The sequence below is a fragment of the Chiloscyllium plagiosum genome, unplaced genomic scaffold (genome assembly GCF_037043375.1).
Source record: "Chiloscyllium plagiosum isolate Xiang-an unplaced genomic scaffold, Cpla_swu_hap1 HiC_scaffold_11, whole genome shotgun sequence".
NCBI classification, from domain to species: domain Eukaryota; kingdom Metazoa; phylum Chordata; class Chondrichthyes; order Orectolobiformes; family Hemiscylliidae; genus Chiloscyllium; species Chiloscyllium plagiosum.
The window spans coordinates 81,054,972-81,082,632 of record NW_028270149.1 but is presented as its reverse complement, the minus strand read 5'-3'; the positions used below and the strand labels follow the sequence as shown (position 1 = coordinate 81,082,632).

At 41.3% G+C, this 27,661-nt stretch overlaps 1 protein-coding gene across 4 annotated transcripts in view; it reads right to left on the bottom strand.

Moving 5' to 3' along the window:
• LOC122557087 (sodium- and chloride-dependent neutral and basic amino acid transporter B(0+)-like) overlaps positions 1-27,661 on the bottom strand; it is a 119,052-nt gene that overhangs the window by 14,226 nt on the left and 77,165 nt on the right. For all 4 annotated transcript variants that reach the window (XR_015758697.1, XM_087992232.1, XM_087992231.1 and 1 more), the window contains 5 exons: positions 27,065-27,205; positions 21,396-21,624; positions 5,015-5,140; positions 970-1,088; positions 545-644 (listed from right to left, as the gene is read on the bottom strand). Coding sequence is in view for 3 of the 4 variants with exons in the window: in XM_087992232.1 (XP_087848358.1) it covers positions 545-644; positions 970-1,088; positions 5,015-5,140; positions 21,396-21,624; positions 27,065-27,205 (715 nt within the window). In the remaining variant the exon portion in view is untranslated. The remainder of the gene's footprint in view (positions 1-544; positions 645-969; positions 1,089-5,014; positions 5,141-21,395; positions 21,625-27,064; positions 27,206-27,661) is intronic.

Below are 27,661 nucleotides of genomic sequence, written 5' to 3'. Positions count from 1 at the left end.
GAAGAAGTCTCTCTAAGAAAGGCTCATGGTTCTGATCTGTACAGAGATGGACTGACACCGTTATCAGAATGGGTGAGCTCTAAAGGGAGTCCTGCGCAGAGATGAAGGAAGGAAATTGGATTTAAGTAGATCACAAGAAACATCACAAATACAAAAGCCGTTTTGTTTTCTCATCTGCCTTGATGATTGGGAGGAACTGAATGAGTTCTATAGTAAGCAGCAGTTAAACTTGGGATGAACATGTTTGAACAGTTTCCCTATCAGGCACAGACAAAAAAACTCACCCCAACAACAACCAGCTGTAACATAGCAAAACGAAGAGTTGAAGTGTGGTCAGTGCAGGAAGCTTTGGAACTACTAAAGGACAGATCTTTGATAATTGAAGTGAGTGCACTTTTAATCCCATTGTTTTCCCATACGAAGAACTATCCAAATCATATCATTCAATTCATTTGTCTTGTGTCTTCTGAAGAACAATGAAGACCTGTGTGTTGGCAATTTTATCTGAATTATTTTGTATTGTTTCAGTTCTTTCCCAACTTACCATACAGCCAGCTTACACCCATGAGTTCCAGCAGTGTTATTATAATGGGGACCCATCCAATACAGAAATGATCAATTAAATGCATCCAGTAAATTCCAGCCTGAAATTACAATAAGACATGAGCTCTTCAGCAAACACAGCAGGTCTCATACATAAAATAGGTGATTCTTGTGATATAAAAGTTGTGTGCTTCTATTCAGGTACAATCTGAGCTTGACTGGGATCTCAGGCTCTGTATTTAGTAACAGGAGATGTGGCAGAGTCACTCAGTCCCACAGTATCATTGCACATTATCACACAAAGGGTAACATAACTGCTATCAAAATCACAGTCTTTCTTTATTTCTAAATAATTTGAAGTTTTTGGCTTCCTAGTTATATCTAGCAATACATGAAAACTCAGAACAAATTATAAGAGCAACTTACCTGTGTTACAGTCACAAGGCCAAACAAATAAAACAACATGCAAATGCCAATTGTCAGACAAAAGCGCTTCGATCGCAGATATTTGGGAAACCTGTCCAGCAGAATGGTTATGACTTTTTCTGGGAAAATGAAAATTGTTATATGCGATCAGTAATTAATTAATAACTTATACAGTCCCACAGAAACCCAACCTGGAGGTACCAAAGCTCAGAAGATCGCAGGGGCAGATGGAGTCACATTCCATTTTATTATCAGTCTACTGTCAATTATTGGAGAGATTCTAAGGCTGTCAATCCTTTACAGCAGTCAAACCTGAATATTATCACAAGCCTCATTTGTGTTAAACATATTTTCACCAAGAACAGAGATTTGACAAAGTAGGATCTGAGTTCCATGAGAAACAATTGAAACCTGGACAAATATGACCTGAGTAGGGGAGAGAACATAAATTTCTAATGGGTAAATCATGTCTAACAAAACTGATTTGAACATTTTGCAAGAATTAACATGATAGATAAAAGAGTACAGATGGACTTCCAGAGACATTTAACTGAATATGCTCAAGATTCCACTCAGAGAAATGTAAGTACATTTCAGGAGGTATATCTCTGACACACATCAAAAATTGATTAGCAAGAATAACAGATAAGTACTGCAGCTGGTTTGATGTGACTTCATGTTTTCAACAAATATCTCACACTGGGTTTTGCATTTTTCACCAGTGACCGAAGTGAATAAATGCAAAGCCATATATTAAAGCTTGCTGACAACATTAAGTTAGGTAGCACAGTAAGTGGTGCTGAAAATTGCAAGGAGTCATTATTAGATTAAGTGAATGGGATTGAGCTCAATGAGGCAAGTTTCAATCATCGCCTTTGGACTCAAGATGTATTCATCCCAGTAATCTTTAAATGATGAGGTAAGTAAGAAATATAGACGAGAAGCAAGGTTCAAGAGTGCAGACAAAAAAAAAATCATAAAAACATAACAGACAGGTACAAAAAAAAATCTGCAAGTTTAATCAAATCTTATCTTTTATCTCAATGGGTTCAAATAGAAAGCAGTAAATGCTATGTTACAGTTTGACCACAACTGGAGTTTTGGGTACAATTCTGTATTCTGCTCCTCTGGAAGGATTATATTAAACTTGAAGGAAGTCCAGCGAAACTTCACCGGATTTAGATCAGGGAAAAAATAAATTTTATCAGAAAATTTCAAAACTAGATTGATAGACTGTATTAGACAAGGATATTATTCCTATACTCCTGTACAAGAGTAGTGGAAGATGAGGATAGTTGGGATAGGATTAAAGAGAGAATTGGGAAAGAGCAATGTGGGAATGAGACTGAGTGTGACTGTGTGGGAGGAATCCTGAGAGGGAGTAGTGAGGAGGTTTCAGATCATGGATGGACAACTGAGGGCGGCACGTTGGCACAGGGCGGCACGGTGGCACAGGGCGGCACGGTGGCACAGGGGTTAGCACTGCTGCCTCACAGCACCAGAGACCCGGGTTCAATTCCTGCCTCAGGCGACTGACTGTGTGGAGTTTGCACATCCTCCCCGTGTCTGCGTGGGTTTCCTCCGGGTGCTCCGGTTTCCTCCCACAGTCCAAAGATGTGCAGGTCAGGTGAATTGGCCATGCTAAATTGTCCGTAGTGTTAGGTAAAGGGGTAAATGTAGGGGTATGGGTGGGTTGCGCTTCGGCGGGTCGGTGTGGACTTGTTGGGCCGAAGGGCCTGTTTCCACACTGTAAGTAATCTAATCTAATCTGTTACATGCTATTCCTGCCACTGTAGGATCTTCAGGACACTATATTTTGTCTTGGGTGATTACGTGTGTATAGAGTGTCTCCTGGTGCTCCATTTCAGGATTGCTTAGGATTTCTGGGTCTGTGTGAAAACTGGAGTCACTGTGGATGGTCAGGCAGGATGAGAGGTATCTGGGTCATACTTTACAGAAGGTAATCATCCCATAGGCACTGAGGGGTCAGTATAAAAATCTGATACCATCGAGATGAGCAAGAAGAGACAGAAAATTCACAAGTCCTTGAGGAATGTGCCACTCCCAAACAAATGTTCCTTGAGAGACTGCTGGGAGTGCACTATGCATGGTACACTGAGAGTCTAGACTGTTGAAACTTTATTGCTGGAACAGCACAGCAGGTCAGGCAGCATCCAGGGAACAGGAGATTCGACGTTTCGGGCACAGGCCCTTCTTCAGGCCTGTGCCCGAAACGTCGAATCTCCTGTTCCCTGGATGCTGCCTGACCTGCTGTGCTGTTCCAGCAATAAAGTTTCAACTTTGATCTCCAGCATCTGCAGACCTCACTTTCTCCTCTGAGAGTCTAGACTCCCATACAAGGACTAATTAATTTGTTGACCCATTTGGGGAAATGTTTGTCAGTTATAGGATGTTAGAACAAACGTTTTTACTTGTGATCTCTGTTGCCATTGGTTCAATGCTATTTGTACAAGGTAAAGTTATGAAAAATTTCAATATGTTAGTAGTCTGGTTTTTCAAATTGTAGCATGATATTTTATGAAACGTATGAATGCATGTTTGTGAGCAGCTCCACACATGCGATTGTTTCTGTGGAATTCATTGTTTCTATTCAGAATGTGAGCTGAATGTGTGGGCATGGAAATGCAATGAATAAGAAGAGTATATGAGGGTCCATGGCGTATGGGTATGGCTGATGTGTTGATATATAGTGTTTGCAGGGTCACTAGAATGGAGTGGGTGGTTTGATTTGGCATGGATGGTATGAAGGGACATGGTGGGATTAATTTCAAATAGACGACTGGGGCCGTGGGTTCAGACATGAGTTGGCATTGAATTGTCATGGTGCAGTTGGAAAGGAGAGGAGTGAGCCCAAAGGGCTGAAAGTACAATCAAACAACAGGATGTATCCTGAAGACCCAAGGCTAATCTTTTAAAAGGGTCTATCACAACACAGGGCAGACCACATGGCCACCTCCAATCTGTACCTGGACACAACAGACCTGAATTCACCTCACACCAATCCATCCCAGGATGGAAACAATGTAATTCTGGGTACTTCACACTGAGGTGAATGTGCCATGGTGGGAGATTTCCTGAAGAGAGCGATGTATCTTGTTAAAAAACAATCTATGCCATTATATGGTCCAAAAGGAAATTGAGTAAAGATGGGAAAAGGATAAATAAGAAAGTGGGCGGCACGGTGGCACAGTGGTTAGCACTGCTGCCTCACAGCGCCAGAGACCCGGGTTCAATACCCGCCTCTGGCGACTGACTGTGTGGAGTTTGCACGTTCTCCCCGTGTCTGCGTGGGTTTCCTCCGGGTGCTCCGGTTTCCTCCCACAGTCACAAAGATGTGCAGGTCAGGTGAATTGGCCATGCTAAATTGCCCGTAGTGTTAGGTAAGGGGTAAATGTAAATGTAGGGGTAGGGGTATGGGTGGGTTGCGCTTCGGCGGGGCGGTGTGGACTTGTTGGGCCGAAGGGCCTGTTTCCACATTGTAAGTAATCTAATCTAATCTAATATATGGAAAGCATTCAGAAAATTCAATTTGGATAACTAATAGCTGTTTATAAAGGAACAGTGGATCAGCTAACCTTGGTGGTTTTAGTGACCTCCTACAATTTGTATGAACTTTATTGTTTTGGTAAACATATTCAAAAAGTTTTTGCAACAAATTTTCAAATTTACAAAAAAAAAGGTATTATTATGTGAGCTTTTCTAAATGTTGGGGTGATTTTCTCCGAATTTTAACGTAGCTGTTAGCTCATTTAAAGCAGCTCCATTCTCCATTACAATGTTGAGCAGAGAATTGAAACATATCTATGTCTTGTAAATGTAGAGAAAGAGGGGAATGGGTCTGGCTGGGTTACTCTTCGGAGGGTCAGTGTGGACTTGCTGGGCCGAAGGGCCTGTTCCCACACTGTAGGGATTCTAAGTCTAAGTCTATATCTACAAGGACATTGAATATTCATCAAGAGGAGTTTATCAAATTCTTTTGTGATTCAAAGGCAGAAAGAGAATGATTAAAAAATGTCGTTCTTACCTAAAACTGCAAACAGACTGTCGATTGCCAATGTGACCAGCATGAGGAAAAATAAAATGGACCATAAAGGTGCCCACGGCAGCTGTACAGCAATCTCTGGATACGCAATGAAAGCCAAACCAAAACCTAAATGGTGGATACATGTGATATGGTAAAAGTAATTGTGCTGCAAGGAAAGAATAAAGGTCCCTCTACTTCAACCAACAATGTACCAGGAAACCATTCTCTAAAGAGTGACCATTGTGACAGTTTCCCTTTATTAATTCACCTTGGGACACCCTTGAGTAATATCATCAATTCAGTGCCAGATTTGAGTTGTAGAGATATCTCCAAAATGTTAGCTTCAAAGTGTGCATGTTTCAGGCCATGGAGTGGCAGATACAGTTTAATTTAAATAAATATGAAGTGCTGCATTTAGGAAAGGCAAATCAGGGCAGGATTTATACACTTACTGGCAAGGTCCTGGGGAGTATTGCTGAACAAAAAGACCTTGGAATGGAAGTTCATAGTTCCTTGAAAGTGGAGTTATAGGTAGATAGGATAGTGAAAAAGGCATTTGATATGCTTGCCTTTATTGAATATCGGAGTTGGGAGGTCATTGATCAGGCCATTTTTGGATTACTGCATTCAGTTCTGGTCTCCCTGCTATAGGAAGGATGTTGTGAAACTTGAAAAACTTTCAGAAAACAGTTACAAGGATTTTGTGAGGGTTGGAGGGTTTGAGCAAGGGTTGGGGGTGGTGGGGGGTGCCGGGAAAGAGGCTGAATAGGCCGGGGCTATTTTCCCTGGAGTGTCAGAGGTTGAGGGATGAACTTATAGAGGTTTATAAACTCATGAGGAGCATGGATAGTTTGACCAGCCATCATCTTTTCCCCAAGGTGAGGGAGTCCAGAACTAGAAGGTATAGGTTTAAGGTGAGAGGGGAAAGATTTACAAGGGACCCATGGGGTTATAACACAGAGGATGATGTGTGTAAGGACTGAGCTGCTACAGGAAGTAGTGGAGGCTGGCACAATTACAACATTTAAAAGGCAATGGGATGTGTATATGAATAGGAAAGGTTTTGAGGGATGTTGGCGAAATGCTGGCAATTGGGCAAATGGATTAATTTCGGATATCTGGTCAGCATGGATGAGTTGCACCAAAGTGTCCATTTCCATGCTGCACAGCTCTATGACTGTCGATGACTTTATTGTGATCAAAACAAATTGAGACTAATTCTGAACTGAACAATTTTTTGTGAGCAATACTAAATTCTTGGACTCAATTTTAAAGGCAGCTGAAGCATACTCAGATCACCCACCATTTCTGTTCATTGTGTAGCAGCCAGCTCATTTATGTGGTGCAGTATTACTCTCGATCACATTGGACAGTCAGCATTATCTACCCTGTCCATCAACAGTTACCCTGTTTGGAAGTGTTTAATTCTACTTAGAGACAGACCCGCTCCTCAATGGTCAGGTTTATTATTACTGCACAAAGTGATGTTTGAAAAGACCATGACCTCTGCATTAGTTCCCAGTAATAGTTTAACATTCCACAGAAAGTACAGGAGTTTAAAAAATACATGGAATGTCTTGATGCATTGGAGACAAAATGCCTAGCCAGAAAGGTGACTGAAATATACTGAGAAAGCAGTGGGAGAATCAGTACTTGGATTAATTCCCAGATATGGCTCCAAAAATATGGATCTTGTACAGGAAGATCTGACACAAATGTCCTAAGTGAGTCTACCTCCAAACAACATCTTAAAAATGTTGACTCATCAATTCCTCAAGTCCACACTCTTGCCAACCAGTTACACTTAACCCTGATTAAGACTCAATGATAAAATCCATATATTTTACTCTTTTAGTCTCATCTTGTTAGAAATCTTGCAGCTGACCAACTAATTTGGAGTTATTCAGACTGCTGAACAAAATGCCTTACAAGTAAACTCCTGAAGCTCTTCCTTAAAGCGTAGCCAGTTCTCCAAGTTAAAGACAGGTTGGTCCAACACAACTTATTTTCCTTTCAAATTTCATGACTATCCTATAAGTACCCCAGAGATTACAACAGCTCATTCCATTATTACAGCCCATGCTTTGACTTTTTATAGCTTCAGGGATTATATACACACCCAGTAACTCTCTAATAAACTCATTCGTGATACATTTTCATCCCTCACCGGTTTTTTAAAATCACCTCCATTCAGTAAATGACCATTACTCAGTTGAGGCACCTTCTAAAATCACTTGATTGTGACCAAAGCTGTCACTTTAGTGGTGTGTTGTTGTCAAACTTTGAAAACTCATGGTAACTTCACACAACATCCATGTAAATCAATGCCACAGTCTTCAAGAACAGAGGAAAGAGGGAATGATATTTAAGAACTTCTGCGCATTAGTCTCCACTTAATGAATAAACATGTCACCAATGTCTTGAATGGTTACAACACACAAGGAAGACACACAGTCTGCCATATCTGGAAGAGCAATCCATCTTGGTCATACTTCCTTGCCATTTACCCATCACATGGAAATTATTGCTCTTCAGGTAATGAGCCAATTCTCTTTTAAAAGCCGTGGTTGAATCTTTCTCTCAAGCAATACCTTCCAGATTCTAAACACTCGCTGTATAGATACCTTTTCCTCAAGCCACCACTGCTTCTTTTGCCAATTGCAGTGAATTGGTGACCTCTGGTTCTTCATCCTGATACCAATAAGAACAATTTCTCACTATCCATTCTCTCCAGACCCCTCATGACTTGGAATATACTGATTAAGTATTCGGTTAATCTTCTCTTCCCCAAAGAGAGCAGGCTGGGTTTCTCCAATCGATCCATGTTACTCAAGTTCCTTCTCCCTGGAATCAATTCCTGTGAATTTTATTGGTATGCTCTCTAATGCCTTCACATCTTCCAATAATGCTTCCTAAAGTCTTTCCAAATGACCAGTTGCGACCATAGCAGTTTTCCATTCAGAAAACACAGATCCTATTTACTTTTTTGCAACCACTATCTCAGCCTGCTCTTCCAGCTTCAAAATTATGCATATTTACCATTCAGGTCCCTCTGGTTTTGAGATGGTCGTTGCCTGGCACCTGTTTGGTGTAAATGTTAGTTAAACATATCAGGCCAAGCCTGAATAGAATCAAGGTCACACTACATATGGGATTGGGACGGAGGAGTCACAAATAATGGTGAAATTCTGTGATCAACAGTAGACATCTCCACTTCTGCCCTTCGATGGAGGGAAGGTCACAGATGAAGCATCTGTGAAGATGGCTCGTGTTACGAATTTCTGCAGCTAGGTCACATGCTGGTTCCAAGACTGCCACAACCTTACGTGCAAGGCCATCATGGAAGCTAGCATTATGGAAACATGTAAAGACTAATAGATTGGAGAAGTGAGCAACCTTTTATTTTCCTGCTGTATAAAATGTTCCATCTGTAATGAAGTTGGTGAGGTACCATGACTATATGCTGGGCAACGTACTGTATAGTATAAAAGAGGTACAATTTCCCTACAAACTTTATCATGCTCCTGTGAAACGTGTAACTCCTATCACCATAATGGAAGCCTAGAAAGCCAGAGCTATCACACTGAGCTGAAGAACTAAAATTGCACAAATTGCTTTTATTGATGTAATTTGAATATCAGATCATACTGTCATTTATCAATGTTGTTTCAAACCATTTATGCCTGAAGATTCAATGACTGTTGTTGCTTTACTAACAAATCCTCATTGCAACCCTGACCAAAAAACGTCAGTTAACCCAAGACCTGCACAATACCCACCTACAAACCACCCCAGCCCACAACTCAAAACATTTTGAGTCCTAAAGGATAGCCCCTCAGTTGGACTTTTACTTAACTAAATTAGCGAAATTTTCTCGTAAGACACCACAATATTTAATGGAACTCCAAACCTCTTCAGGACCAATCTCCTCTAATTTGTGAAAGTCAGTTTAGTTCATTCTGCAGTTATAATCTAATCAGATCCAGACTGTGCCAACAGAATAGAGAGGTTGTGGTTTGGTGAAATATGAACATGTGTAAAAGGTGCCGGAGTCATCCATTCTGCCTCATGACCCATCGCTGCCATTAAAAAAGATCATGCCTGACCTGCCTGTTACTTCAATCCACATTCCTGCACAAACCAGATAACCCTTTCACCCACTGCTTAACAAAAATCTATTGAACTTGACCTTAGAAAGTATGCAAAGATATTATCTCTACCACGTATTCATGGAGAGTTCCAAAGACTCTCAATCCTCTGTGAGAGCGACAAAAAAACCCCACATATTTTAAATGGGCACACCTTATTTCTGAGACAGAGATCTAATTTCTTCCATGAAGACCCATCGAGACGTTAAATGGTCAGACCAGCATATACAAGCCTAGCCTGTCCAATTGGTTTCATACACATTCCCGGTATTAGACTGATAAGATTACTCTACACTGTTTCTAATGCATTTACCTCCTCCTTAAATAAGTTGCCTGTACACAGGCAATATCACTAATGCTCTGCATAACTGAACTATAATCTTCTTCCTTTCGTATTTAATACCCCCCACAATAAACTATAACATTCTATTAGCTTTGACAATTACCTGCTAAGTCTGCATATTAGCTATTTTTGTGATTCATGCAGTAGGACCTCTGCATTTTCGAGCTCAGAACGCCTTCACCAATTGGATGAGATTTTTCTTGGCATTTTTCCTGCCAAAATGGACAATCTTATATGTTCCTACATTTGTCACATCTTTGTCAACTTACTGATCCCATCTTTATCTTTCTGTAGCCTCCTTATGTCCCGTTCTCAATTCATTTTCCTACCTATTATAACAATACAATGGATTGAAGAGGTGTATTTTGTTCTGTTTTTAAATGAAGAAAGATTGAGACAGCGATACCGAACAGTTTGCTCAAAGCTAATAAAATGAACAGCTTGTGAGGTTGTGGGTTTTTTTCATGTTGGAACAACAGAAACAGCCTGAATGGGTGGGGTCAAGCTCCCAGAGAACCAGGATTTTTAGTTTTAGTTTCTCAGGGGCAGTTGCTGGGCTCTTGAACCTAGATATGGAAACTGTTTTGTCTCTCGCTGTCAAAGATAAAATCTGGTGGGGTGGGGGTGTTCTCTTCCTGCTGCTACAATTGCATTAAAGTCTATTATTTACTGAATTTACCATTTCCAAGGGTATCTTTGTGGGATCTTACTACATGGGAACAGTTTCTGTTTAGTAATAAAATAATCTCTTATTCTGTTAAGTTTTCCAACAGAGTTATCCCAATTTCTTCTTTCATTTGTTATCTTTTAACTATAGCTAAAATAAAGTCTGTTTTGCTTCAAGACTCATAGTTTGACCATTCAAATTGTATTTGAAACTCAATGCCTGGTATTTTTGCCTTTAAAATAAGAAAATTAACAGAGTGAAGGCTATCTTTGTAATATTTTTACAGGGTTTGGTCTGGTCCAGAACAAATTGGATCTCTTGTCTGGATCAAAATCTCTAATGGTGTTGACAATTATTGGACTCAAAGACAGTTTTTTAAATTCAGTTAGTTTAAATAGGGTGTGCCTTGTGTAATGATGGCTCTTTCAGTCACCAAGAGTTTCCGGATGGTGGAAGAGGTTACTTTGGGAGTTTTACAGAAAAGCAGCAAGGCAAAGCTTTTGAAATAGCCACAAAAAGCTGTAAATGGGATCGTCTGTGTCTGTGAGGAAAGGGCAAACTTTTGAACTTCAGAGGTTGGAACTGAAATGGCAGAGGTAGAGATGAAAGACAGGAGTATTGATGAGTGATGGAGAACAACCCCATCTTACCTAAAGGCCCAGTGAAGACCTGTTTAAATATGTCCGAATATTGCCTAAATTTGCCGAGAAGGAAGTGGAAGCCTTTTTCATTTCATTTGAAAAAGTCGTTAAACATTTGAAATGGCCAGTGACCATGTGGGTATTGTTGATCCAAACAAAGTCAGAAGGTAGAACCAGTGAGGTATTTGCATCACTATCAAAGGAGAGTATAAGGTGGTGAAAAAAACCATCTTAAGTGAATATGAGCTAGGACCAGAAGCCTACAGGCAGCATTTTAGGAATCTAAGGAGAGAACCTGGTCAAACGTTCATAGAGTTTGAAAGGATCAGACAAAGCAAACTTTGATCAGTGGGTAAGAGCATCGAAAATAGATTAAGTATATGGCTCGCTTTGAGAGATGATTATTTTGGAGGAGATCAAAACTTTACTTCCTGAAGTAGTGAGAACTCATGTCGAAAAGCAGAGAGTTGAGACTGGCAGCTTAGTAGCAGAAATGGCAGAGGATTATGAGGTGGTTCATAAATCAAAGTTTGGCTTCCAACATCAATTTCAATCTGCGAGGGAAAAAAATTGGGGAAAAGAGACATCCTCATGTAGTAAAGGAAAAGACGACCATAAAGATAGTGCAGTTTTTTTACCACAGGGTAAAATGAAAACCCATGAGGGTGGGAAAAGAGAATAATAAAAGTTCAGAAGTTTTCATTGTAATGAAGTAGGCCACATGAAATCACAAATCAAATATGAAGGTAGGCTAGCCAGTAATATTAGAAATGATAGTAAAAGTTTCTTTCAACACATAAGAAACAAACGACAGGCAAGAGTAGACATTGGGCCACTTCAAACTGATGCTGGAAGCCTAGTGATGGGAGATAAAGAAATAGCAGGAGAACTTAATAAGTACTTTGCATCAGTCTTCACAGTGGAAGACATGAGTAATATCCCAACAATTAAAGGGAGTCAGGGGGCTGAGTTGAGTATGGTTGCCATTAAAAACAGAAAGTGCTGGAAAAGCTAAAAGGTCTTAAAATTGATAAATCTCCTGGCCCCAATGGGCTACATTCTAGAGTTCTGAGGGAGGTGGCTGAGGAAATAGCGGAGGCGCTAGTTGAGATCTTTCAAAAGTCACTAGAGTCAGGGAAAGTCCTGGATGATTGGAAGATCGCTGTTGTAACCCCCTTGTTCAAGAAAGAATCAAGACAAAAGATGGAAAATTATAGGCCAATTAGCCTAACCTCGGTTGTTGGTAAAATTCTAGAATCCATCATTAAGGATGAGGTTTCTAAATTCTTGGAAGAGCAGGGTCGGATTAGAACAAGTCAACATGGATTTAGTAAGGGGAAATCGTGCCTGACAAACCTGTTGGAGTTCTTTGAAGAGGTGACAAGTAGGTCAGACCGGGGAAACCCAGTGGATGTGGTCTACCTAGACTTCCAAAAGGCCTTTGATAAGGTGCCACACGGGAGGCTGCTGAGCAAGGTGAGGGGCCCATGGTGTTCGAGGTGAGCTATTGGTATGGATTGAGGATTGGCTGCCTGACAGAAGGCAGAGAGTTGGGATAAAAGGTTCTTTTTCAGAATGGCAGCTGGTGACAAGCGGTGTCCCGCAGGGTTCAATGTTGGGGCCGCAGCTGTTCACATTATATATTAATGATCTGGATGAAGGGACTGGGGGTATTCTAGCGAAGTTTGCCGATGATACAAAGTTAGGTGGACAGGCAGGTAGTACTGAGGAAGTGGGGAGGCTGCAGAAGGATCTAGACAGTTTGGAAGAGTGGTCCAGGAAATGGCTGATGGAATTCAATGTGAGCAAATGCGAGGTCTTGCACTTTGGAAAAAAGAATACAAGCATGGACTACTTTTTAAACGGTGATAAAATTCGTAAAGCCAAAGTACAGAGGGATCTGGGAGTGCTAGTCAAGGATTCTCTAAAGGTAAACATGCAGGTTGAGTCCGTGATTAAGAAAGCGAATGCAATGTTGTCATTTATCTCAAGAGGGTTGGAATATAAAAGCACTGTTGTGCTACTGAGACTTTATAAAGCTCTGGTTAGGCCCCATTTGGAGTACTGTGTCCAGTTTTGGTCCCCACACCTCAGGAAGGACATACTGGTACTGGAGCGTGTCCAGCAGAGATTCACACGGATGATCCCTGGAATGGTAGGTCTAACATATGAGGAACGCCTAAGGATCCTGGGATTGTATTCATTGGAGTTTATGGGCGGCACGGTGGCACAGTGGTTAGCACTGCTGCCTCACAGCGCCAGAGACCCGGGTTCAATTCCCGCCTCAGGCGACTAACTGTGTGGAGTTTGCACGTTCTCCCCGTGTCTGCGTGGGTTTCCTCCGGGTGCTCCGGTTTCCTCCCACAGTCCAAAGATGTGCAGGTCAGGTGAATTGGCTATGCTAAATTGCCCGTAGTGTTAGATAAGGGGTAAACGTATGGGTGGGTTGCGCTTCGGCGGGTCGGTGTGGACTTGTTGGGCCAAAGGGCCTGTTTCCACACTGTAAGTAATCTAATCTAATCAAGGGGAGATCTAATAGAAACTTACAAGATAATACATGGCTTGGAGAGGGTGGACGCTAGGAAATTGTTTCCGTTAAGCGCGGAGACTAGGACCCGTGGACACAGCCTTAGAAGTAGAGGGGGTAAATTCAGAACAGAAATGCGGAGACATTTCTTCAGCCAAAGAGTGGTGGGCCTGTGGAATTCATTGCCGCAGAGTGCAGTTGAGGCTGGGATGCTAAATGTCTTCAAGGCAGAAATTGATAAATTATTGATGTCACAAGTAATTAAGGGCTATGGGGAGAATGCGGGTAAGTGGAGTTGAAATGCCCATCAGCCATGATTGAATGGCTGAGTGGACTCGATGGGCCGAATGGTCTTACTTCCGCTCCTTTGTCTTATGGTCTTATGGAATTACCAGGAGATGGTCATTTGTGGGTAAGAAAAACTTAAGCCAAAAAACATTTTATTGGCCTGGACTGTCTTTGGATGTGGTTGACTTTTGCGAGACATATCATATATGTCAGGTAATTGGAAAACCTTAGGCAGAGATTAAACTAGCACCCTTATTACCCATTCCCTCTCTAAAGAAACACCACACACTGGACAAATGAATGACAGTGAGAAGAGGGATGGTTAATACAGGACTGAAGGTGTTACACCTCAACGCATGCAGTATAAGGAACAAGGTAAGTGAGCTTTAGGCGCATATCGAAAAAGCAGGTATGACAGGATGGGTGTCACAGAGACCTGGCTGCAAGGTGATCAGGATTGGGAGATTCAAGGATATACATCCTATTAAAAAGATAGGCAGGTGGACAGAGGGAGTTGGCTTGCCTTATTAGCAAGAAATAAAATTAAATCAACCATTAAGAAACCAAGTCAGGTCAGATGATGTAGAATCTGCGTGGGTAGAATTGAGGAATCACAAAGGTAAAAAAAAAAATGTTGGAGTTATGTACAGGTCTCCAAACAGTAGTAAAGAGCTGGTGTGCAAGGTACACCAGGAAATAGAAAAGATGTCTAGGAGAGACAAAGTTACAGTGATCATAAGGGTTTTCAATACGCAGCTGGACTGGGAAAACCAGGTTGGTTGTGGATTGACAGAAAAGGAATTTGTGGAATGTCTACGAGATGGCTTTCTGGAGCAGCCTGTGGTGGAGCCCATTAAGGAACAGGCAATACTGGACTTAGTGTTGTGCAATGAGGGAGACTTTTCATAGAATCCCTACAGTGTGGAAACAGGCCATTTGGCTCAACAAATTCACGACAACCTTCTGAAGAGTAACCCATCCAGACCTATTCCTCTATATTTCCCCTGATTAATTCACCTATCTTACAGATCCCTGAACACGATGGGCAATTTAGCACGGCCAATTCACCTAACCTGCACATCTTTGGACTGTGGGAGGAAACCGGAGCACCCGGAGGAAACCATGCAGACACAGGGAAAATGTGCAAACTCCACAAAGACAATTGCCCAAGGCTGGAATCGAGCCTGGATCCCTGGCACTGTGAGGCAGCGATGTTAATCACAGAGCCACCATCCCACCCCCATAATAAAGCTTAAGGTGAAGAATCCTTAGGAGGCAGTGATCATAATTTGATTGAATTTAATCCGCAAATTGCGAGGGACACGATAGAACTAGAGGTAATGGTATTATAGCCCAATAAAGGCAGCTACAGAAGTTTGAGGGAGGAGCTGGGGAGAATTGACTGGGAGAGGAGCCCAGCAGGAAGACAGTGGAACAGTGATGGCAGGAGTTTCTGGGAGTAATTCAGGAAACACAAGAGAGAGATTCATCCCTCGGATAAGGAAGCACAGTACAGGGAGCATGAGGCAACCATGGCAGACGAGGGAAGTCAGAGAAAGCATATAGTATGGCAAAGGACAGTGGGAAACCAGGGGATTGGGGAGCTTACAAAAACCAACAGAGGGCAACAACAAAAAAAGAAATAAGGAGGGAGAAGATTAAATGAGGGTAAGCTAGCCAGTAATATAAAGGAAGACTGTGAGAGTTTCTTTAGATATCTAAAGGGCAAAAGAGCTGGAAAATGACACTGGAGAGAAGCAGTGGGGAACAAGGAAATGACTGAAGAATTGAATAGCTACTTCACATCAGTCTTCACAGTGGAAGACACAAATAATTTCCCAAAACTTCAAGAGAGTGAGGGAGCACAGCTGGGAATGGTGGCTGTCACCAAGGAGAAGGTGCTCGAAAAACTGAATGGTCTGAAGGTGGATAAATCACCTGGACCAGATGGACAACACCCCACAGTTCTAAAAGAGATAGCTGAAGAGATAGCAGAGGCGTTAGTGAGGTTCTTTCAGAAATCACTAGAATCAGGGAGGGTCCCAGAGGACTGGAAAATCACTAATGTGAGACCCCTGTTTAAAAAGGGAGTAAGACAAAAGGCAGAAAATTACAGATCGATTCACCGAACCGTGATTGTGGGTAAGATCGTGCAATCCATTGTGAAGGACAAGATTTCTGAATACTTGAAAGTGTATGGTAAAATAGGGAAACTCAGCACAGCTTCATCAAGGGGAAGTCATGCCTGACAAATTCTTTGAGGATGTAACAAGAATGTCGTACCAAGCAGAGCTACCTACCTGTATTTCAAGAAGGCCTTTGACAAGATGCTACACACGAGGCTACTGAGTAAGATAAGGGCCCATGGTGTTAGAGACAAGGTATAAAAGCATAGCCATCTGGCAGGAAGCAGAGTAGGTCCTTCTCAGGATGGCAGCCAGTAACAAAGTGGTGTTCGGCAAGGCACATTGTTGGGACCATGACATTTCACTTTATACATCAACAATCTCAGTGAAGGATCTTAGGGCAGTCTGGCTAAGTTTGCAGATGATACAAAGATAGGTAGAAGGATGGGTAGCATTGAGGAATGGGGCGGCTGCAGAAGGATTTGGACAGGTTCGGACAGTGGGCAAAGAAGTGGAAGATGAAGCACAACTTGGGAGAGTGGGAGGTCATGCACTTTGTGGGAAGAACAGAGACATGGACTATTTTCTAAATGGGGAGAAAATTCAGAAGTCTGAAGTGCCAAGAGACTTGGAAATTCTAGTTCAGGATTCTCTCAAGGTACACTTGCAGGTTGAGTCAGTAGTTAGGAAGGCAAATGCAATGATGGCATTTACTTTGAGAGGACTTGAATATAAAAGCAGGGGCATACTTTGGAGGCTCTATAAGGCTTTGGTGGGACCACATTTGGAGTATTGTGTGCAGGTTTGGGCCCCATATCTCAAGGAGGATGTACTGGTCCTGGAGCATGTTTAGAGGAGGTTCACGATAAAGGTCCTAGGAATGAAAAGCTTAACATATTTGAGAAATCTTTTGAGTACCCTGAGTCTATCTGCAATGGAGTTTAGAAGGATAAGGTGGGTATCTAATTGAAACTTACAGAATATTGAAAGGCCTGGACTGAGTAGATGTTGGGAAGCTGTTTCCATTGATGGGAGAGACTAGGACCTGAGGCCAAGCCTTTTAGAATGGGCATAAGGAGAAACCTCTTCAGCCAGAGAGTGGTGAATCTACAGAATTGATTGGTACAAAAGGCTGTGGAAGCCAGGTCATTGAGTATACTTAAAACTGAGATAGATAGTTTCTTAGGTATCAAGGGTAACAGGCAGAAAGCAGAAGAATGAGGTCGAGAAACCTTTGGCGGAGCAGACTCGATGGGCTGATTGGCCTAATTTCTGCTCCTATATCTTATGGAAAAACATTTTACAAGAGTTTTAATTGATTGCTTACGGCCTTGACTTAAACGAAATATGGGAATCAGTATTGGTTGACCATAATGAATGTGACTGTTAGATTTACAAAAGCCATTCCATTACGCAGTATCACGGCTAAAACGATTGCTGAACAATTCCTCAATGTTTTTTTTTAAAACGAGATATGTACTATCCACAGAAATGCAATCAAATCAAGGGTCAAACTTTATACCAAATTAGTCAGGGAAATTTTGGTTAGCTTTCGAACAAAACAATTCAAATCCACTGCGCCCCATCCAGAATCACAGGGAGCATTAGAACAGCAGCAAACTTTGAAGACCCTGTTGAAGACTGAGAGTCAAGACTATCCAAAGGATTGGGATAAAGGAATTCCATTTGTACTTTTTTGAAAATAGGAATGCACTAAATGAATCAACCAAATTCTGTCCATTTGAGTTCTTTGGGGCATGAGGTGAGATGATCACTGAAACTGATTAAAGAGAAGCTGGTGAGTTAGAGTTCAGAGACCCCATATTTGGACTATGTGTCAAATTAAATATAGTGGGTGAGTTGGGTAGAGTGCATTTTAAAAGTATCACAGCAAAAATCAACAAGTCAGAATTTGGCCAATATAAAGTGTGTGTAACTTCTAGTGACAGGTGAACCTTTAAAGGGTCTTATCAAATCAAAAAGAAATTGAGTAGGGTGAATTATTTAATAAGAACGTTAGACAGAAAGCAGCCTCAGAGTGTGTCATGTGAATGTGCTCAAAAGGTATTTTGATAGGGAAGGAAAGCAAAGGGAGAATGTGTTACTGGTTACAACAGAGTGAAGAACCAAGTTCAGAGGATTCTGAATTGGACATTTATCAAAAATTGATATGAATTATTGAATTATCTGCCAGAGGAAAATCGAAAGAGTTATTACAATCACATGTTGGAATAAGCTGGGAAGTACTAATCTGATTAGGTATGACGTAGATATAGGAAATGCTATTTCAGTTAGCAATATCCTGATATACTTGATCCTCTAAAGTTGGAACAGGTGCAAAAAGAGACCGAATGCATGATCAAAGGTAATATAATCGAAATGAGTTGCTGAGAATGGAGGTCACCAATAATAATGGTGCCAAAACCAGATAGTACCTTCAACTATGTGTAGACTACCACAAAGTCAATGCAGTTACAAAATCTGATTCATATCCTATTCCACATTTGGAAGACTGTATTGAGAAGGTGGAACAAGCAACTTGAAATGCAGGAAACAAGAAATGCAGAACATTTCAGCAGACAGAGGAATGTCAGAAGGCATTTGACAGCCTGAAAGCTGTATTGACCACTGCCCCAATGTTAGGCACATCTAATTATACAAAGCTATTCAAAATGGCTTTCAATGTGAGTGATGAGAGTGTCAGTTCTGTACTCTTGCAAGACAACGAGAAGAAGATGGAAACACGTATTGGGTTTTTTTCTTCCAGAAAATTGAATAATTATCAGAAACGTTCCACAATTGAGAAGAAGACCTCGAGTCTGGTGTTGGCGTTGCAACATTTCAACATTTATATCGCCAGTAATCTGAGACAACTGTATATACCATTACATTTTTTGGAAAAAATTAAGGACAAAAATACCAGATTATTTAGATAGAACTAATTGCAGCCATTCAAGTTGAAAATTGTACACATGGCAGGACAAGAGAATGTAATTGCCAATGTATTGTCAGGACTTTGATGAAGAAAGATGGAGGATTCAGTGGCAGGGAAACAGAATGAGATGGACTGTACTGGTGCATAATTGCATTCTTAGAGTCAATGCAACATATACACTTTGTGGTGTACTAATTGCAGAAGGCTAAAAGGTTTTTAAAAGTGAAGCCATCTTCATAATTGATGGTTCATTCTGTTAAAGGGTGAGGTTGTGACGATCTTATAGCTTTAAGAGATGTATTTTGACTTTTTTTTCCATGAAGAAAGGTTGAGACAGAGACGTCAAGCAGTCTGCTCAAAGCCAATAAAGTTAACAGCTTGTGAGGTCGTGGATTTTTTTTTCAAAGTTGAGGCAGCTTGAATGGGTAGGTTCAAGCTTCCACAGAACCAGGAATCTTGTTTTAATTTTTTTAGTAGCAGTTGCTTTTGGTCTTGACGGTGGATTTGGAAGTTGCTTTTCTTCTATCTGTTCCAGGTTCTCTTCCTGCTGCTAGAATTACATGTGAGACAACCTATCTTACTGAATTCGCTGTTGCCAAGGGTGTGTTAATGGATATTGTTATATCAGAACAGTTACTGTTTAGTAGTTAAATAAACTATTATTCTGTTATCTTTCCCAATAGAGTAAAGTTATTCTGATTTCATCTTTTGTTTGTTGCATTTTAACTGCAGTGTATGAATAAAGTGTGTTTACTTTCAAGACTGGTTGTTTAATCAATCAAACTGCATCCAGGATGCAAGGTCTGGTCCTTGCCTTTGAAGTAAGAAAACGTTAGCGGAAAGGCTATCTTCTTCAGATTTTGAGGGAGTTTAGTCTGCTCCACAAATTCTCTTGGTGTTGTCAACAATTTTAGCAACCATGCTCTGTATCTCTTCATCCCAGTCATTTGTATAAATTGTAAACAGTTGTGGTCCCAGCACTGATTCTCATGGAAGACCACTTGCCAACCTTAAAATGAGCTCTCTGCTGCCTGTCAGCCAACCAATTTTCTATCCATGCCAATATCTTCTACATAACAAGCTTTTAATTAGCACCATACTTTTAATGGGACATTAACAAATGCCTTCTAGAGGTAAGAACATCCTGGGGTTACTCTTTATCAGCAATACTTAACCCTTCCTTAAAGGGCTCCAATAAATTTGTCAAACTTAATTTATTTTTCACCAAACCATGTTGAGTCTTCCTCAAAATCTGCAATTTACCTCAAATGCCTCAATATAATCTATTTAATCACAACTTAGTGGGCGGCACGGTGGCGCAGTGGTTAGCACTGCTGCCTCACAGCGCCAGAGACCCGGGTTCAATTCCCGCCTCAGGCGACTGACTGTGTGGAGTTTGCACATTCTCCCCGTGTCTGCGTGGGTTTCTCCGGGTTTCCTCCGGGTGCTCCGGTTTCCTCCAACAGTCACAAAAGATGTGCGGGTCAGGTGAATTGGCCATGCTAAAATTGCCCGTAGTGTTAGGTTAAAGGGGTAAATGTAGGGGTATGGGTGGGTTGCGCTTCGGCGGGTCGGTGTGGACTTGTTGGGCCGAAGGGCCTGTTTCCACACTAAGTAATCTAATCTAAAAAAACTTTAGCATTTTCTCTATGATACATGTCAAGTTAATTGACCTGTATATTCTTCCTTTCTTTGCCCAACCTCCAAGGTCCATTGACCACCCTCCAAGCTCGTGGTATCTTTCATGAATCGGGGGAGTTTTGGAAAATTAAAGCAAATGCATCAATTATGTCACCAGCCATTTCTTTTAAGAGGCGAGGATAGTCAAACAGGACTCAGATATTTGTCAGACCACACTCCAACAACTTGCACATTATCACTTCTCTGGTAATTGGGGTTTTCCGGAGTTCCTCCCTCCTTTCCATTCCCTGGATTCATTGCTACTTCTAGAGTGTTACTTGTACCCTTTATGATGAAGATTGATGCAATATATCTGTTCAGTTCATCTTCCATCTCTTTATTTTCCAGGTTCCATACGACTAATGCTCATCGTTAACATTTCTTTTTTGAATATTTATAAAAATGCTTGTTAACTCTCTTTATATTTCTGGCGACCTTACTTTACAACTCTAATTCTTCCTTCTGAATTATTTGTTTGTCATTCTGTATTGTTTGTTACATTCTGCCGAGTTTGTACCATCTGTCTTTCCACAGTAACATATTGTTTTTAACCTTTCTATTTAACCATGAATGTTGGGTCTGTCCCTTGGAATTTTAATTTATCTTTAGAATAAAAATCTTCTATATATTGTGAAAATCTGACTAAATAGCTTCCTCTGCATTTCCATTAAACTACGCTTCAATCTAATTTGCCAATTTAATTTAGACAGCTCTGTTTTCCTGACCTCATAATTGCTCTCATTTAAGTTTACTAAAATATTTTGCACTCACTTCTCCTACTCCAAGTTGCATGTAAAATGCTAGCTTGGAGCAGCTTCACCATAATATTGGGCATTAATCTTTTCTTGTTGCACAATACCAGGTCTGGTACAGCTTGCTCTTTTGTTGGCTTCTGAACTTGCTGTTCTAAGAAACTATCCTGAAATCATTCCATGAATTCCTCAACCAGGCTACCTTTGCCCATCAGGTTTATCACAAGTTTGGAAATATTTTAACAGAAGACAGCAAAGTGGACACTGCACTTACCTGATTGGGCAACCTCAGAAACAGGCTTCCCTTGAATATGAGCCATATGTCCAAGGATAGAGAAGATGACAAATCCGGCAAATACACTTGTACCACAATTAACAACACAGACAACAATGGCGTCTTGGTAACAGTTGTTGTGGAATTTGTTGTAGGATGACAGTGCTATTAAAGTACCAGAACCCACTGACAAAGAAAAGAAAATTTGTATTGCTGCATCTTTCCAGACCTATAAAATAGCAGGAAAAAGTCATCACCATCAGGAAATCACACTGAAGTTTTTTGTATACATACAATTGCATTTACCACAAGAAACCTGCAGTGTGTTTGGCTCCCAATTTAATGGCGGGACTAAATGAATTAACTTTCCACTGATAATTGCTATCTCTGATAAACAGTATATTGTATCCCTGTCTTCTACTCACTGCCAAATTCCTTCCAGGAGCTTTGATGCTTTTCCCCTTTAAGTCATGTTTTCAATTGAATGGCTTGACTCTTTCCTGGTTGCACTGACACCCAGTGACCTCTATTCTTTTATTCAAAACAGCATCCAAGGAGTCATTTTTAACTACCAAAATAGAGGCTTTTAACTAAAGAGAAGAAAGTTTGTCTAAATTAAAATTTAGGTCTGAAGATTGGTTGAATTCTTGTCACAATTCTGCTTTTCCAGTTAAATAATATTGTGGTTAAAGACATGATTTGGAGATGCCGGTGTTGGACTGGGGTGTACAAAGTTAAAACTCACGCAACACCAGGTTATAGCCAACAGGTTTAATTGGAAGCATACTAGCTTTCGGAGCGATGCTCCTTCATCAGGTGATTGTGGAGGGCTCGATCGTAACACAGAATTTATAGCAAAAATTTGCAGTGTGATGTAACTGAAATTATACATTGAAAAATTGATTGTCTGTTAAGCCTTTCAACTGTTAGAATACAGTGATAGTTTCACTTCTGTCATGTGTAAATCACAAAACCCTTTTTTTTAAAGTTGCATTCTCGGGTTAGCTGTTAACAATGGTGATAGCTAGACAATGTGTTGAAGGTGTTAGCCCCCTGTGTTCTCTGTCTATGACCTGATGTTTAGATTGATTCTAATCTAAAAAGTGAGATAACAGAGTTTTACATAAATTCATGCAGTTTTTGAGCTCAAAGTTCTACATGAATGTATGCAGTTTTTGAGCAAAGTGCAATGTAACTCTGCAAGTACAAATTCACCACACAAAATATGTGTGTGCATGTGGGTCTTTGTCTGTTTGTGTGTGTGTCTGTCTGTCTGGGGTGGGGGTTGTGAGTGTGATAAAGTGTGTGTGTGTGCAGTGAGTGCAGAGTGTTTTAAGTCTGTGAGGGGATACATGTGTGGGAGTGTGTGTGTCTATAAGGGTGTGTGTGGGTGTCTGTGTGTGCGTCCGTGTGTACCTGTGTCTGTGTGTATGTGAGAGTGTGTGTGTGTGTGGGAATATGTGTGTGTATGTGTGGGAATATGTGTGTGTGTGTGGGAATGTGTGTGTGTGTGTGTGTGAATGTGTGTGTGTGTGGGAATATGTGTGTATGTGTGAATATGTGTGTGTGTTGTGTGTGTGTCCACTTCCAGGTGTCCGTCACGTTCCCCACACCTCCACTCCTTGCCTTTAAACAACCGCCAAACCTCAAACAGATCATTGTTCGTAGCAAACTGCCCGGCTCTCAGGACAACTCCTTACAATCCTGTCACGGTGGACGCTGCAAGACGTATCAGATTGTGGACATAGATACCACTATTACGCGTGGGAATACCTCCCACCTTGTACATGGCAGGTACTCATGTGACTCAGCCAACGTGGTCTATCTTATACGTTGCAGGCAAGGATGCCCGGAGGCATGGTACATTGGGGAAACCGAGCAAAGGCTACGACAATGGATGAATGGGCACTGCACAACAATCAACAGACAGGAAGGTTCCCTCCTGGTTGAGGAACACTTCAGTGGTCCAGGACATTCAGCCTCGGACCTTCGGGTGACCATCCTCCAAGGTGGACTTCGGGACAGGCAGCAGAGGAAAGTAGCCGAGCAGAAGCTGATAGCTGAGTTCGGTACCCATAGGGAGTGCCTCAACCGGGACCTTGGGTTCATGTCACATTACAGGTGATAACCATTGTACTACACACACACACAGATATTCCTACACACACACACACGGACACAGGTACACACAGACGCGCACACAGACACCCACACACACACACGGACACAGGTACACACAGACGCGCACACAGACACCCACACACACACACGGACACAGGTACACACAGACGCGCACACAGACACCCACACACACCCTTATAGACACACACACTCCCAGACTTAAAACACTCTGCACTCACTACACACACACTTTCTCACACTCACAACCCCCACCCCAGACAGACACACACACACAGACAGACAAAGACCTACATGCACACACATATTTTGTGTGGTGAATTTGTACTTGCAGAGTTACATTGCACTTTGCTCAAAAACTGCATACATTCATGTAGAACTCTGAGCTCAAAAACTGCATGAATTTATGTAAAACTCTGTTATCTCACTTTTTAGATTAGAATCAATCTAAACATCAGGTCATAGACAGAGAACACAGGGGGCTAACACCTTCAACATATTGTCTAGCTATCACCATTGTTAACAGCTAACCCGAGAATGCAACTTTAAAAAATAGGTTTTTGTGATTTACACATGACAGAAGTGAAACTATCACTGTATTCTAACAGATGAAAGGCTTAACAGACAATCGATTTTTCAATGTATAATTTCAGTTACATCACACTGCAAATTTTTGCTATAAATTCTGTGTTACGATCGAGTCCTCCACAATCACCTGATGAAGGAGCGTTGATCCGAAAGCTAGTGAGCTTCCAATTAAACCTGTTGGACTATAACCTGGTGTTGTGTGATTTTTAACTTTGACTCAAACATGTTTACATTAGTCTGACATTTCACTGCAAAGTTTATTGATGAATTGATTGTAAGATGTGAAAAAAGAATCAGTCACAAGAAAGGAATAAAGCGGCCGTTTCATGATATTCCATCCCATCCTGTACAATTTTTAAAAGTCTAGTTATATTCCATTTTATGATAACAAAGAACTGCAGACACAGGAAATTTGAAACTAAAACAGAAATTGCTGCAGAAACTCAGCAGGTTTGGCATCAAGGGAAAGAAAGTAGAGTTAACGTTTCGGGTCGAGTGACCTTCCTTCAGACCTAATTCCCTTTCACTCTGTTCCACCCTACATTGTGTCTTCCTTTCTCTACCATTCTTCTACAACTTGTTGAGGTTAAGATGTCAAAAGTTGTGTCAAATTTAGCAAAATCCCAAAGTGAAGCACCTGGATATTGCTCAAATTAGAGATAATATTTTAACTGCCAAGGGACAGCATAGATTTGACTGTAGTCATTTAGTTCAATCTTCAAATATTGACAGATTGTTTGAAACCCGACATGATCCTGTGTCTTCCAGCTTTGACCAGATTATGTCAGGTGTCCATAGGACCATGAGATATAGGAGCAGAATTAGGCCATTTGGCCCAATTAATCTGCTCAACTACTTGAATGTAATTGATAAGCTCCTGAACATACTTCTCCTGTGTCTACTCTGTAAAGCTTGATCCCCTCACTAATCAAGAATCTAACTCAATCTGCCTGAAAGACATTCAATTACTTGGCCTCCACAGGTGTAGTAATAACTTCCAACAGATGAACCAACGCCTGGCTGAATAAACTCCTTCTCATCTCAATTTTCAAGGGTCATCCTTTCACTATGAGGAAACATCTCTACATCCACTCTATCCAGGTCTTTCAGTATTCCATAAGTTTCAATGAAGTACTCCTCATCTTTCTCAACTTCATCGATACTGACCCAGAGTCCTCTACCACTCCTCATATGTCAAGCCCTTCATCCCCAGGATCATTCTTGTGAACCACTCATGTGAAATAAGCCATTAATGTGTTGGATCTTTAGTATGATTATATCAATAACCAATCAACCAAAATTTAAACCCAGCACTGTGGCACTAATAGCTCATGCACAGATTTGCCAGTCAATAAAATGAGACCACTGTGGAGATTGCTCACCAAAAGAAGCTGTCAAGTTTGAAATCTTTCTTCTCTGTCTGTGAGAGAGTGATGTACTCCGAGGACTGCGCCTGAGAGCCAAGTTCCACAGCAGATTTTAATTAGAACATAGAAAAATACAGCGCAGTACAGGCCCTTTGGCCCTTGATGTTGCGCCGATCCAAGCCCACCTAACCTACACTAGCCCACTATCCTCCATATGCCTATCCAATGCCCGTTTAAATGCCCATAAAGAGGGAGAGTCCATCACTGCTACTGGCAGGGCATTCCATGAACTCACGACTCACTGAGTAAAGAATCTACCCCTAACATCTGTCCTATACCTACCACCCCTTAATTTAAAGCTATGCCCCCTCGTAATAGCTGACTCCATACGTGGAAAAAGGTTCTCATGGTCAACCCTATCTAAACCCCTAATCATCTTGTACACCTCTATCAAGTCACCCCTAAACGTTCTTTTCTCCAATGAAAAAACAGCCCCAAGTGCCTCAGCCTTTCCTCATACGATCTTCCTACCATACCACGCAACATCCTGGTAAACCTCCTCTGCACCCATTCCAGTGCCTCCACATCCTTCCTATAGTATGGCGACCAGAACTGCACACAATACTCCAGATGCGGCCGCACCAGAGTCTTATACAACTGCAACATGACCTCAGGGCTCCGGAACTCAATTCCTCTACCAATAAAAGCCAGTATGCCATATGCCTTCTTCACCGCACTATTTACCTGGGTGGCAACTTTCAGAGATCTGTGTACATGGACACCAAGATCCCTCTGCTCATCCATACTACCAAGTATCCGACCATTAGTCCAGTACCCCGTCTTTTTGTTACTCTTACCAAAGTGAATCACCTCACACTTACCTACATTGAACTCCATTTGCCACCTTTCTGCCCAGCTCTGCAACTTATCTATATTCCGCTATAACCTGACACATCCTTCCTCACTGTCAACAACTCCATCGACTTTCGTATCATCCGCAAACTTGCTCACCCAACCTTCTAGCCCCTCCTCCAGGTCATTTATAAAAATGACAAACACCAATGGTCCCAAAACAGATCCTTGCAGAACACCGCTAGTAACTGCACTCCAAGATGAACCTTTACCATCAACTACTACCCTCTGGTCTTCTTCCAGCCAGCCAATTCCTAATCCAAACCTCCAACTCACCCTCAATGCCATACCTCCGTATTTTTTGCAGTAGCCTACCATGGGGAACCTGATCAAACGCCTTACTAAAATCCATATACACCACATCTACCGCTTTACCCTCGTCTACTTCCTAAGTCACCTTCTCAAAGAATTCAATAAGGTTTGTGAGGCACGACCTGCCCTTCACAAAACAATTCTTTTGGATATAATTTCAGTCATCTCAAATCCAGACATGGTGGAATTTGAATTTTAAAATAAAACCATAGATTAAGTACAAGATCCACAGCAAGAGTTTGACTGACCAGAAGTACATCTCTCAATGTGTGTAATGCTATAATTGTCAATTATGTCACTTTGAGACTGATGAGGCAACTGAAATTCTATGGATTATTCTGGTGTACGTACATGACCCTCTGCCAGTTTGGAGAAGTCTGATTGGATTCCAATGTAGAATTCAATTCCTTTAGAGGCTCCCTCCAGGGTAAGCCCTCGGATCAGGAGTACGGTCAGAATCACATAAGGTAATGTCGCAGTGAAATAAACCACCTGAGCACGAAGAATAAGTTGTTAGGTATTCCCATATTCCCCATTTAAAGCATTCAACTTAACTGAACATTAAGGCACTAGGATTTTAATCAATGCAGAATTGAAATCACACATTATTTTTCTAAGTTACTATATGTACACTAATGTAAAGTTATATGTTGAAAGGTAAGATTTTAATTCAAAGACAAGGAGTTTGCTGTCACAGGAGAGAGATTTTGGAGAGATTGTAATCCATTCTGGCCTATAAACTTGCTATGTCAGAGACTGTTCCCGCCAATCCAACCACCAACAGTAATGCAAGGGGATAAAAATAGCTTGTAAGCAAACACAAGAAGCTGAACACATATCTTCAGAGGTGTGCTGTTCTATATTGCTGTCCAGTAAGTTTACATCACAGCATGTTTGATTTCATGTCTGAAGTGGGTGGCAAATACAAAGAATTTGTCCTTTTGGGCT